General features: G+C 41.2%; 1 protein-coding gene across 3 annotated transcripts in view; it reads right to left on the bottom strand.

Moving 5' to 3' along the window:
* The window catches only part of LOC106568376 (rab GTPase-activating protein 1), a 260,939-nt gene that overhangs the window by 224,826 nt on the left and 21,113 nt on the right, over positions 1 to 15,000 (bottom strand). For 2 of the 3 annotated variants that reach the window (XM_045692525.2, XM_045692524.2), the window contains exons 3-6: positions 10,929 to 10,958; positions 9,742 to 10,036; positions 8,722 to 8,935; positions 32 to 206 (exon numbers count right to left, since the gene is read on the bottom strand). In XM_045692525.2, coding sequence (XP_045548481.2) covers positions 32 to 206; positions 8,722 to 8,935; positions 9,742 to 10,036; positions 10,929 to 10,958 — 714 coding nt within the window. The remainder of the gene's footprint in view (positions 1 to 31; positions 207 to 8,721; positions 8,936 to 9,741; positions 10,037 to 10,928; positions 10,959 to 15,000) is intronic. The other variant, XM_045692526.2, reaches the window with a different exon arrangement.

Here is a 15,000-nt window from a genome sequence, read left to right as displayed (position 1 = left end):
TGTGTGTGTGTGTGTGTGTGTGTGTCCTCACCGCCTCTTGGATATCACAGCGGAAGACATGTATACGGAAGATCTCTGCGTTGTAGTGGCTCTCTGTGAAGGCAAAGCAGTCACTCTCAGGCGTGCCGTCATGACCACGCACACAGAACATGATCTTGTAGATGGGGTAACTGGCTATCTCTGTGCTTGTCTGGGGGTCCAGCAACCTGCAGAGAAAAAGGCAGCTAAGGTTATGGCTGTTATGGTTCAAAGTTAATTGGTAAAGGTAAAATATAGATTATACACAGATTATATACAGCCTATATAAAGACAACATAGAGACTATACACAGATTATATACCGCCTATATAGAGACTATACACAGACTATATACAGCCTATATAGAGACTATACACAGACTATATACAGCCTATATAGAGACTATACACAGACTATATACAGCCTATATAGCGACTATACACAGATTATATACAGCCTATATAGAGACTATACACAGATTATCTACAGCCTATATAGAGACTATACACAGATTATATACAGCCTATATAGAGACTATACACAGATTATATACAGCCTATATAGAGACTATACACAGATTATATACAGCCTATACAGAGACTATATACAGCCTATATAGAGACTATACACCGATTATATACAGCCTATATAGAGACTATACACCGATTATATACAGCCTATATAGAGACTATACACAGATTATATACAGCCTATATAGAGACTATACACAGATTATATACAGCCTATATAGAGACTATACACAGACTATATACATCCTATATAGAGACTATACACAGACTATATACAGCCTATATAGAGACTATACACAGATTATATACAGCCTATATAGAGACTATACACAGATTATATACAGCCTATATAGAGACTATACACAGATTATATACAGCCTATACAGAGACTATACACAGATTATATACAGCCTATACAGAGACTATATACAGCCTATATAGAGACTATACACAGATTATATACAGCCTATATAGAGACTATACACAGATTATATACAGCCTATATAGAGACTATACACAGACTATATACAGCCTATATAGAGACTATACACAGATTATATACAGCCTATATAGAGACTATATACAGATTATATACAGCCTATATAGAGACTATACACAGACTATATAGAGACTATATACAGATTATACACAGACTATATACAGCCTATATAGAGACTATACACAGATTATATACAGCCTATATAGAGACTATATACAGATTATATACAGCCTATATAGAGACTATACACAGACTATATAGAGACTATATACAGATTATATACAGCCTATATAGAGACTATACCCAGATTATATACAGCCTATATAGAGACTATATACAGCCTATATAGAGACTATACACAGACTATATAGAGACTATATACAGATTATATACAGCCTATATAGAGACTATACCCAGATTATATACAGCCTATACAGAGACTATATACAGCCTATATAGAGACTATACACAGATTATATACAGCCTATATAGAGACTATACACCGATTATATACAGCCTATATAGAGACTATACACAGATTATATACAGCCTATATAGAGACTATACACAGGACTATATACAGCCTATATAGAGACTATACACAGACTATATACAGCCTATATAGAGACTATACACAGATTATATACAGCCTATATAGAGACTATACACAGATTATATACAGCCTATATAGAGACTATACACAGATTATATACAGCCTATACAGAGACTATACACAGATTATATACAGCCTATACAGAGACTATATACAGCCTATATAGAGACTATACACAGATTATATACAGCCTATATAGAGACTATACACAGATTATATACAGCCTATATAGAGACTATACACAGACTATATACAGCCTATATAGAGACTATACACAGATTATATACAGCCTATATAGAGACTATATACAGATTATATACAGCCTATATAGAGACTATACCCAGATTATATACAGCCTATATAGAGACTATACACAGATTATATACAGCCTATAGAGAGACTATACACAGATTATATACCGCCTATATAGAGACTATACACAGATTATATACAGCCTATATAGAGACTATACACAGCCTATATAGAGACTACATACAGATTATATACAGCCTATATAGAGACTACATAGAGACTATAGACAGATTATATACAGCCTATATAGAGACTATATACAGATTATATACAGCCTATATAGAGACTATATACAGCCTATATAGAGACTATACACAGACTATATACAGCCTATATAGAGACTATACACAGATTATATACCGCCTATATAGAGACTATATACAGATTATATACAGCCTATATAGACTATATACAGCCTATATAGAGACTATACACAGACTATATACAGCCTATATAGAGACTATACACAGATTATATACCGCCTATATGGAGACTATACACAGATTATATACAGCCTATATAGAGACTATACACAGATTATATACAGCCTATATAGAGACCATATACAGCCTATATAGAGACTATACACAGACTATATACAGCCTATATAGAGACTATACACAGACTATATACCGCCTATATAGAGACTATACACAGATTATATACAGCCTATATAGAGACTCTACACAGATTATATACAGCCTATATAGAGACCATATACAGCCTATATAGAGACTATACACAGCCTATATAAAGACAACATAGAGACTATACACAGATTATATACAGCCTATATAGAGACTATACACAGATTATATACCGCCTATATAGAGACTATAAACAGACTATATACAGCCTATATAGAGACTATACACAGATTATATACAGCCTATATAGAGACTATACACAGATTATATACAGCCTATATAGAGACTATACACAGATTATATACAGCCTATATAGAGACTATACACCGACTATATACAGCCTATATAGAGACTATACACAGACTATATACAGCCTATATAGAGACTATACACAGACTATATACAGCCTATATAGAGACTATACACAGACTATATACAGCCTATATAGAGACTATACACAGATTATATACCGCCTATATAGAGACTATACACAGGTTATATACAGCCTATATAGAGACTATACACAGACTATATAGAGACTATACACAGACTATATAGAGACTATATACAGCCTATATAGAGACTATACACAGATTATATACCGCCTATATAGAGACTATACACAGATTATATACAGCCTATATAGAGACTATACACAGACTATATAGAGACTATACACAGACTATATAGAGACTATATACAGCCTATATAGAGACTATATACAGCCTATATAGAGACTACATACAGATTATATAGAGCCTACATACAGACTACATACAGATTATATAGAGCCTACATACAGACTATATAGAGCCTACATACAGACTACATACAGATTATATAGAGACTACATACAGCCTATATAGAGACTACATATAGACTATATACAGCCTATATAGAGACTACATACAGATTATATACAGCCTATATAAAGACTACATACAGATTATATAGAGACTACATACAGCCTATATAGAGACTACATATAGACTATATACAGCCTATATAGAGACTACATACAGATTATATAGAGCCTACATACAGACTACATACAGATTATATAGAGACTACATACAGCCTATATAGAGACTACATATAGACTATATACAGCCTATATAGAGAGACTACATACAGATTATATACAGCCTATATAGAGACTACATACAGCCTATATAGAGACTACAAACAGACTACATACAGCCTATATAGAGACTACATACAGATTATATAGAGCCTACATACAGACTACATACAGATTACATAGACTATATACAGCCTATATAGAGATTATATCCAGATTATATAGAAACTACATAGAGATTAAATCCAGCCAATATCCAGATTATATACAGCCTATATACATCCTATATCCAGATTAGAGGTCGACCGATTATGGTTTTTCGATGCCGATACCGATTATTGGAGGATCAAAAACCCCGATAGCGATTAATCGGCCTAATATATACTGAATGAACAATGAACACTTATTTTATCTTTATATAATACATAAATAAAATCTATTTAGTCTCAAATAAATAATAAACATGTTAAATTTGGTTTAAATAATGCAAAAACAAAGTGTTGGAGAAGAAAGTAAAAGTGCAATATGTGCCATGTAAGAAAGCTAACGTTTAAGTTCCTTGCTCAGAACATGAGAACATATGAAAGCTGGTGGTTCAATATTCACAGTTAAGAAGTTTTAGGTTGTAGTTATTATAGGAATTATGATGTGTCTACTATTTCTCTCTATACCGTTTGTACTTCATATACCTTTGACTATTGGATGTTCTTATAGGCACTTTAGTATTGCCAGCCTAATCTCGGGAGTTGATAGGCTTGAAGTCATAAACAGCGCTGTGAATCAAGCATTGCTAAGAGCTGCTGGCAAACGCAGTAAAGTTTGAATGAATGCTTACGAGCCTGCTGCTGCCTACCACCGCTCAGTCAGACTGCTCTATCAAATATCAAATCATAGACTTAATTATAATAAACACAGAAATACGAGCCTTTGGTCATTAATATGGTCAAATCCGGAAATGATCATTTCGAAAACAAAACGTTTATTTTTTCTGTGAAATACGGAACAGTTCTGTATTTTATCTAACGGGTGGCACCCCTAAGTGTAAATATTGCAGGTACATTGCACAACAGTCATAATTATGTACAATTCTGGCAAATTAGTTTGCAACGAGCCAGGCGGCCCAAACTGTTGCATATACCCTGACTCTGTGCGTAATGAAAGCAAGAGAAGTGACACAATTTCCCTAGTTAATATTGCCTGCTAACATGAATTTCTTTTAACTAAATATGCAGGTTTAAAAAAAATATACAGTGGGGGAAAAAAGTATTTGATCCCCTGCTGATTTTGTACGTTTGCCCACAGAAAAAGAAATGATCAGTCTATAATTTTAATGGTAGGTTTATTTGAACACTGAGAGACAGAATAACAACAAAGAAATCCAGAAAAACACATGTCAAAAATGTTATAAAATGATTTGCATTTTAATGAGGGAATAGTAGTATTTGACCCCCTTTCAATCAGAAAGATTTCTGGCTCCCAGGTGTCTTTTATACAGGTAATGAGCTGAGATGAGGAGCACACTCTTAAAGGGAGTGCTCCTAACCGCAGCTTGTTACCTGTATAAAAGACACCTGTCCACAGAAACAATCAATCAATCAGATTCCAAACTCTCCACCATGGCCAAGACCAAAGAGCTCTCCAAGGATGTCAGGGACAAGATTGTAGACCTACACAAGGCTGGAATGGGCTACAAGACCATTGCCAAGTAGCTTGGTGAGAAGGTGACAACAGTTGGTGCGATTATTCGCAAATGGAAGAAACACAAAAGAACTGTCAATCTCCCTCGGCCTGGGGCTCCATGCAAGATCTCACCTCGTGGAGTTGCAATGATCATGAGAACGGTGAGGAATCAGCCCAGAACTACACGGGAGGATCTTGTCAATGATCTCAAGGCAGCTGGGACCATAGTCACCAAGAAAACAATTGGTAACACACTACGCCGTGAAGGACTGAAATCCTGCAGTGCCCGCAAGGTCCCCCTGCTCAAGAAAGCACATATACATGCCCCTCTGAAGTTTGCCAATGAACATCTGAATGATTCAGAGGACAACTGGGTGAAAGTGTTGTGGTCAGATGAGACCAAAATGGAGCTCTTTGGCATCAACTCAACTTGCCGTGTTTGGAGGAGGAGGAATGCTGCCTATGACCCCAAGAACACCATCCCCACAGTCAAACATGGAGGTGGAAACATTATGCTTTGGGGGTGTCTTTCTGCTAAGGGGACAGGACAACTTCACCGCATCAAAGGGACGATGGACGGGGCCATGTACCGTCAAATCTTGGGTGAGAACCTCCTTCCCTCAGCCAGGGCATTGAAAAGGGGTCGTGGATGGGTATTCCAGCATGACAATGACCCAAAACACACGGCCAAGGCAACAAAGGAGTGGCTCAAGAAGAAGCACATTAAGGTCCTGGAGTGGCCTAGCCAGTCTCCAGACCTTAATCCCATAGAAAATCTGTGGAGGGAGCTGAAGGTTCGAGTTGCCAAACGTCAGCCTCGAAACCTTAATGACTTGGAGAAGATCTGCAAAGAGGAGTGGGACAAAATCCCTCCTGAGATGTGTGCAAACCTGGTGGCCAACTACAAGAAACGTCTGACCTCTGTGATTGCCAACAAGGGTTTTGCCACCAAGTACTAAGTCATGTTTTGCAGAGGGGGTCAAATACTTATTTCCCTCATTAAAATGCAAATCAATTTATAACATTTTTGACATGCGTTTTTCTGGATTTTTTTGTTGTTATTCTGTCTCTCACTGTTCAAATAAACCTACCATTAAAATTATAGACTGATCATTTCTTTGTCAGTGGGCAAACGTACAAAATCAGCAGGGGATCAAATACTTTTTTCTCTCACGATTTACAGACACTATATACAGACCTTATAGCAGTGTTTCCTCTGCGTTCATTTAACTATGGCACTGCACCATGGCAGAATCATTGCCGCCACACAAAAAGAAACATCCTACTTCTAAAGGACACTGGCTTTCTTTGGTACATAGATCATCAGTCAGGATTCATACAGTTCTGAAGGTTATTCAGCTCTGTGAGCTGTGGCAGGCAGCCTGTAACTCTAGAAACTAATGTTACTAGTCTAGCAAGTTAGCTAGCTAGTTCGTTTGGAACTGTATCAAGTGCAAGCAAGATAGTTATATTTATCTGTCTTTGGTTTGATTTTCTGTTTCTCAGATGACTTTATTGAAATATTTCCAGCCACAGCAGCGAAAGAGAAAGGTGGAGCAGGGACAAGAGTGTCAGGTAACGTTAACTTAGCTAGCTAACGTCAAATCAGCCTGAATTAACTTTCTTTAGTTAGGCAACTCTTTAAAAGCTTAAGCTATCATTTTTATAACAAGTGTATGGCTTACTTTACAAGACAGAGAAGAGGCAGAATCCCGGGAGTGAGGTAGGGATGTATGAGGGACAGAATGGAGCGGAGGAAAGGAGAGCTAGGAATGGAGTTGGAAGGAGAACAGGAGAGGAGAGCAGAGAGGAGAAGAAAGAGGAGTAGATAAAAGAAGAGGAGAGGAGGAGAAGAAAGAGGAGTAGATAAAAGGAGAGGAGGAGAAGAAAGACGAGTAGATTAAAGGAGAGGAGAGGAGGAGGAGAAGAAAGAGGAGTAGATAAAAGGAGAGGAGGAGAAGAAAGAGGAGTAGATAAAAGGAGAGGAGAGGAGGAGAAAGAGGAGAAAGAGGAGTAGATAAAAGGAGAGGAGAGGAGGAGGAGAAAGAGGAGTAGATAAAAGGAGAGGAGAGGAGGAGGAGAAAGAGGAGTAGATAAAAGGAGAGGAGAGGAGGAGGAGAAAGAGGAGTAGATAAAAGGAGAGGAGAGGAGGAGGAGGAGAAAGAGGAGTAGATAAAAGGAGAGGAGAGGAGGAGAAAGAGGAGTAGATAAAAGGAGAGGAGAGGAGGAGAAAGAGGAGTAGATAAAAGGAGAGGAGGAGAAAGAGGAGTAGATAAAAGGAGAGGAGAGGAGGAGAAAGAGGAGTAGATAAAAGGAGAGGAGAGGAGGAGGAGGAGAAAGAGGAGTAGATAAAAGGAGAGGAGAGGAGGAGGAGGAGAAGAGTAGATAAAAGGAGAGGAGAGGAGGAGAAAGAGGAGTAGATAAAAGAAGAGGAGAGGAGGAGAAGAAAGAGGAGTAGATAAAAGAAGAGGAGAAGAAGGAGGAGTAGATAAAAGAAGAGGAGGAGAAGAAAGAGGAGTAGATAAAAGGAGAGGAGGAGAAGAAAGAGGAGTAGATAAAAGGAGAGGAGGAGAAGAAAGAGGAGTAGATAAAAGGAGAGGAGGAGGAGTAGATAAAAGGAGAGGAGAGGAGGAGTAGATAAAAGGAGAGGAGAGGAGGAGGAGTAACGCCAAGTATGCACCACCGGCAATCCGGATGGGACCGCAGACACACGCGCGCAGACACACGCGCGCAGACACACGCGCGCACACACACACACACACACACAGACAGACAGACAGACAGACAGACAGACAGACAGACAGACAGACAGACAGACAGACAGACAGACAGACAGACAGACAGACAGACAGACAGACAGACAGACAGACAGACAGACAGACAGACAGACAGACAGACAGACAGACAGACAGACAGACAGACAGACAGACAGACAGACAGACAGACAGACAGACAGACAGACAGACAGACAGACAGACAGACAGACAGACAGACAGACAGACAGACAGACAGACAGACAGACAGACAGACAGACAGACAGACAGACAGACAGACAGACAGACAGACAGACAGACAGACAGACAGACAGACAGACAGACAGACAGACAGACAGACAGACAGACAGACAGACAGACAGACAGACAGACAGACAGACAGACAGACAGACAGACAGACAGACAGACACACACACACGCGCGCGCGCGTGCGCGCGCAGACACACACACGCACACACAGACAGACACACACGCGCACACACACACACGCGCACACACACACACGCGCGCGCGCGCAGACACACACAATATTCTCCGGTGTTGGTTTGTTTGGCAAGCAGTCCTGACCTGACGGTGCCCTCTGAGACGCCGGGCACAGATAGGGTGACGTCCAGGGGTAGCTGGCACTGCCCTCTGAGGACGGTCATCATGCAGAGCGCTTCCATCTCACTGCGGGGGGCATTGACCGATGCACAGCCCAGGTAGGTCAGCTTATTGAAGACCACACTGTCCTCGTCTGGGATGGGTGTACTGGGGCTGCACTCCGATGATGACTCATCCCCTGTGGAAGTCAAAGGTCACACAGAGAGGGTCTAGTGAGAGGGAGAGGCATCAGATGAACCATGAATCCAAAATCTAATCGTAGACCCTACCCCTAGGACATTGGATGTACAGAATTTATATTTCCACCCAGCCAATCAGAAGACAAGATGAAGTTATTACCAAGGTTCTGACATCTATCCAATCCTCTCATATCTACAGAAGTGTCTAAGGTGTAGAGGAGGGGCCCATCCAATCCTCTCATATCTACAGAAGTGTCTAAGGTGTAGAGGAGGGGCCCATCAAATCCTCTCATATCTACAGAAGTGTCTAAGGTGTAGAGGAGGGGCCCATCCAATCCTCTCATATCTACAGAAGTGTCTAAGGTGTAGAGGAGGGGCCCATCCAATCCTCTCATATCTACAGAAGTGTCTAAGGTGTAGAGGAGGGGCCCATCCAATCCTCTCATATCTACAGAAGTGTCTAAGGTGTAGAGGAGGGGCCCATCCAATCCTCTCATATCTACAGAAGTGTCTAAGGTGTAGAGGAGGGGCACATCCAATCCAACCAGCTGGAGATTATTATATTGGGGTAAAAAACAACACTCCAGGCCACTCTTGAATGTCTAGAAATAGATAGATAACCATGTGCAAATCATAATGGATCTATATATTTTCCAATATGAGCCCTTTTTCTGGACCGCAAATAGATTTTGACAAACAAATCCGTAAAAAGAAAATCTGTTGAATTTCAAAACCCTGATGTGGCCCTTGAGCCAAAACGTTCCCCCGGTAAAGGGGTTGATTTGGTAACCTTGCTCTGACTCACCACGGTACGATCGTTCATTTAGCTCGCTCTCCTGTGCACCTTGTGCGGATTGGACGGGCAGAACCATCTCAACTTTTGGCAGGGTGTTGAGGGGGTCGCTGAGGGGGTCAGGGCACGGTTGGGGCATGGACTGGGGTAGTACTGCTGTGGTGGGCTGGGACACATGGTCCCCCCCTCCCACCTGGTCTCCCCAGCCACCACCCCCACCGCTCAGAACCTGGTCAGCTACAGAGGGGTCCATCAGAACATCCTCCAGCTCCTTCTGCAATTGCTGCTCACTGCCGTTCCCCACAATCTGTTGTCACACACACACACACGGTCAGGTGGACGGACGCACACAAACAGACGGACACAGACCGTCAGATGGACGAACGGACACACACGAACAGACAGAGAATCGCAGAGCCAGACACACACACAGATGGGAATACGGTGAAAATACAAGGTTCATTATCATTCATCAAGCTTCCTAAGAAACAGTTCATTAACCTCAGTGACTTCTTTCCTCCCCAATTAACTGAATGGCTAGGTTTAACATGTTATACTGATCTTGAGATTCTCTCCAAGTGATTGACAAGGGAATTGAGAGGGAAAAGAGACTTATTAAACGGAGGAAGTAACAGGTGATTAGATTAGTATGTGAATTCATTTAGTATTGTGAATCCATTAGATCACTACAGGTGGGTTACCAAGTGTCTAGATAGTACTTCTGGTATATCTGTTTAGAAATTGTAGCCTATCAAAGAAGAGAAAGCACATTCTCACTATCTACAGGTGCCAAGTTCATCGAGGTGACAGAAGCTAAGCAAAAGAGGACATTACAGTAACAGAGGGGCACAAAAACTGCAACACCAACTAGTGAAGACTGCGAAGCATAGTCCTCAGCCAACAGCAGAAGCCTAACAGCGCATCACACCCTAAAGTGGCAGACAAGGCAGCAAGAAGGGGTACTCAGGAGGGGTGGCTGGGTGACTGACTGGGGGTCTGGCCCTAAAGCCTGGGACTGAGAGCTAGAACAAGAACTTGCTCCAGAGCAACTGAGCTAGCTGCTACCTCATCACAAGACAATCTAGGGCCATCAAATCATTCAACAGCCAATCAAAAACACTTAGAGCCTCACCGAGCACAGACAGTGTCACCACAGAATCACAGCACAGAGAGGGAGAGAGAGAAAGAGATAAACTGACCTTAAAGCTGACCCCTTCCTCAGAAATCACCTGCGTAACAAACAACACATTTAGACAGCACGTGCTACATCCCTCTTCAACTACCTAGTGGGCTTGGGGAGAAGTGACTGGAACAACAGGGAAGTAACTTTACTAATCAATTCTGCTGATTAATAGATATGGTGATGATGTATACAGTTAGAGTTGAAACGTGTGAGTTTAAATTTTAACATTCCTTAGGCTAGTCTAAATATCTTCTATCTCAACCCAAGGAAATTGATTAGCCTGCTGGGTATAGTCATGTCAGTAGTCCACTACCACCACCTGCTGGTGACTTCAGAGCACTACATCATTACAAGATGGGTCTGTCCAGAGGCACTAAGTAAAGTAAAACATTTCCGGGTAAACTAACATTAACATAAATGTTATCAAACATATATATATACACACACACACACACACATATTATGTCTGTATATTACGTGTGTATATAGCGTATGTGTGTTTGTGTATATATACAGTGAGGGAAAAAAGTATTTGATCCCCTGCTGATTGTGTACGTTTGCCCACTGACAAAGTAATTATCAGTCTATAATTTTAATGGTAGGTTTATTTGAACAGTGAGAGACAGAATAACAACAACAAAAAATCCAGAAAAACACATGTCAAAAATTTTATAAAATTATTTGCATTTTAATGAGGGAAATAAGTATTTGACCCCCTCTGCAAAACATGACTTGGTGGCAAAACCCTTGTTGGCAATCACAGAGGTCAGACGTTTCTTGTAGTTGGCCACCAGGTTTGCACACATCTCAGGAGGGATTTTGTCCCACTCCTCTTTGCAGATCTTCTCCAAGTCATTAACCTGTTTGGGCTAGGGGGCAGTATTGAGAATTTTGGAAAAAATATGTGCCCATTTTTAACTGCCTCCTACACCAACTGAGAAGCTAGAATATGCATATTATTGTTCAGGTTTGGATAGAAAACACCCTAAAGTTTCTAAAACTGTTTGAATGGTGTCTGTGAGTATAACAGAACTCCTATGGCAGGCAAAAACCTGACAAGGTTTCATGCAGGAAGTGGCCTGTCTGACAAGGAGTTGTGCGTCTTGCATCTGTTTATTGAAGAGTAAGGATCTTAGCTGTAACGTGACAATTCCCAGGGCTCCAATAGGCTCTCAGAACCCGGGAAAAACCTGAACGATGACGAGGCAGCCTCTGGCTGAAACAGATTATCGCCTTATCCAAGTGGCCGATCAGAGGACCATTGAATGAGGCGCGTGCACGATTCGCCCCCGTGGAGAAATTTCATTCGGCTGTTTAGCTTATTGCAGATTCCCGGTCGGAATATTATCGCTTTTCTACGAGATAAATGGCATAAAAATTGGTTTTAAACAGCGGTTGACATGCTTCGAAGTACGGTAATGGAATATTTAGACATTTTTTGTCACGCCATGCGCCATGCGCACGACCGGTATTTACCATTCGTATAGTGTCTAGAACGCACGAACAAAACAGAGGATATTTGGATATAACGATGGATTATTTGGGACCAAACCTACATTTGTTATTGAAGTAGAAGTCCTGGGAGTGCATTCTGACGAAGAACAGGAAAGGTAAGAACATTTTTCTTATAGGAAATAGGATTTTGGTGAAGGCTAATCTTGCCGGGTGTCTAAATAGCTAGCCGTGATGGCTGGGCTATGTACTTAGAATATTGCAAAATGTGCTTCATCCGAAAAGCTATTTTAAAATCGGACATATCGAGTGCATAGAGGAGTAATGTATCTATAATTCTTAAAATAATTGTTATGCTTTTTGTGAACGTTTATCGTGAGTAATTTAGCAAACTGTTAGTAAATTCCCCGGAAGTTAGCTTTTTCTGAACGTCACATGCTAATGTAAAAAGCTGTTTTTTGATATAAATATGAACTTGATTGAACAGACATGCATGTATTGTATAACATAATGTCCTAGGTGTGTCATCTGATGAAGATCATAAAAGGTTAGTGCTGCATTTAGCTGTGGTTTGGGTTTTTGTGACATTATATGCTAGCTTGAAAAATGGGTGTCTGATTATTTCTGGCTGGGCACTCTCCTGACATAATCTAATGTTTTGCTTTCGTTGTAAAGCCTTTTTGAAATCGGACAGTGTGGTTAGATTAAGGAGTCTTGTCTTTAAATAGCTGTAAAATAGTCATATGTTTGAGAAATTGAAGTAATAGTATTTCAAACGATTCAAAAATCGCGCCACTGAATTCAGGTGGCTGTTACGTAGGTGGGACGAATTCGTCCCGCCTTGCCCATAGAGGTTAAGGTTTCGAGGCTGACATTTGGCAACTCGAATCTTCAGCTCCCTCCACAGATTTCCTTTGGGATTAAGGTCTGGAGACTGGCTAGGCCACTCCAGGACCTTAATGTGCTTCTTCTTGAGCCACTCCTTTGTTGCCTTGGCCGTGTGTTTTGGGTCATTGTCATGCTGGAATACCCATCCACGACCCATTTTCAATGCCCTGGCTGAGGGAAGGAGGTTCTCACCCAAGATTTGACGGTACATGGCCCCGTCCATCGTCCCTTTGATGCGGTGAAGTTGTCCTGACCCCTTAGCAGAAAAACACCCCCAAAGCATAATGTTTCCACCTCCATGTTTGACGGTGGGGATGGTGTTCTTGGGGTCATAGGCAGCATTCCTCCTCCTCCAAACACAGCAAGTTGAGTTGATGCCAAAGAGCTCCATTTTGGTCTCATCTGACCACAACACTTTCACCCAGTTGTCCTCTGAATCATTCAGATGTTCATTGGCAAACTTCAGATGGGCATGTATATGTGCTTTCTTGAGCAGAGGGACCTTGCGGGCGCTGCAGGATTTCAGTCCTTCACGGCATAGTGTTACCAACTGTTTTCTTGGTGACTATGGTCCCAGCTGCCTTGAGATCATTGACAAGATCCTCCCGTGTAGTTCTGGGCTGATTCCTCACCGTTCTCATGATCATTGCAACTCCACGAGGTGAGATCATGCATGGAGCCCCAGGCCGAGGGAGATTGACAGTTCTTTTGTGTTTCTTCCATTTGCGAATAATCGCACCAACTGTTGTCACCTTCTCATCAAGCTGCTTGGCGATGGTCTTGTAGCCCATTCCAGCCTAGTGTAGGTCTACAATCTTGTCCCTGACATCCTTGGAGAGCTCTTTGGTCTTGGCCATGGTGGAGAGTTTGGAATCTAATTGACTGATTGCTTCTGTGGACAGGTGTCTTTTATACAGGTAACAAGCTGAGATTAGGAGCACTCCCTTTAACCTGTTAGGGCTAGGGGGCAGTATTGACACGGCCGGATAAAAAACGTACCCGATTTAATCTGGTTACTACTCCTGCCCAGTAACTAGAATATGCATACAATTATTGGCTTTGGATAGAAAACACCCTAAAGTTTCTAAAACTGTTTGAATGGTGTCTGTGAATATAACAGAACTCAAATGTCAGGCCAAAACCTGAGAAGATTCCATGCAGGAAGTGGCCTGTCTGACAAGTTGTGTTTCATCTTGGCTCTTTTTATTGAAGACTGAGGATCTTTGCTCTAACGTGACACTTCCTACGGCTCCCATAGGCTCTCAGAGCCCGGGAAAAAGCTGAACGATATCGAGGCAGCCTCTGGCTGAAACACATTATCGCTTTTGGCAAGTGGCCGATCAGAGTACTATGGGCTTAGGCGCGTGCCCGAGTCGACCGAATGCTTTATTTTCTTTCGTCTGTTTACCTAAACGCAGATTCCCGGTCGGAATATTATCGCTTTTTTATGAGAAAAATGGCATAAAAATTGATTTTAAACAGCGGTTGACATGCTTCGAAGTACGGTAATGGAATATTTAGAATTTTTTTGTCACGAATTGCGCCATGCTCGTCACCCTTATTTACCCTTTCGGATAGTGTCTTGAACGCACAAACAAAACGCCGCTGTTTGGATATAACTATGGATTATTTTGAACCAAACCAACATTTGTTATTGAAGTAGCTGTCCTGGGTGTGCATTCTGACGAAGACAACAAAAGGTAATGACATTTTTATAATAGTAAATATGATTATGGTGAGTGCTAAAT

Source organism: Salmo salar, chromosome 13, assembly GCF_965601325.2.
Source record: "Salmo salar chromosome 13, fSalSal1, whole genome shotgun sequence".
Classification (NCBI taxonomy): domain Eukaryota; kingdom Metazoa; phylum Chordata; class Actinopteri; order Salmoniformes; family Salmonidae; genus Salmo; species Salmo salar.
Note: the sequence above shows the minus strand (reverse complement) of the source record. Positions and strands in the feature narration are given on the sequence as shown.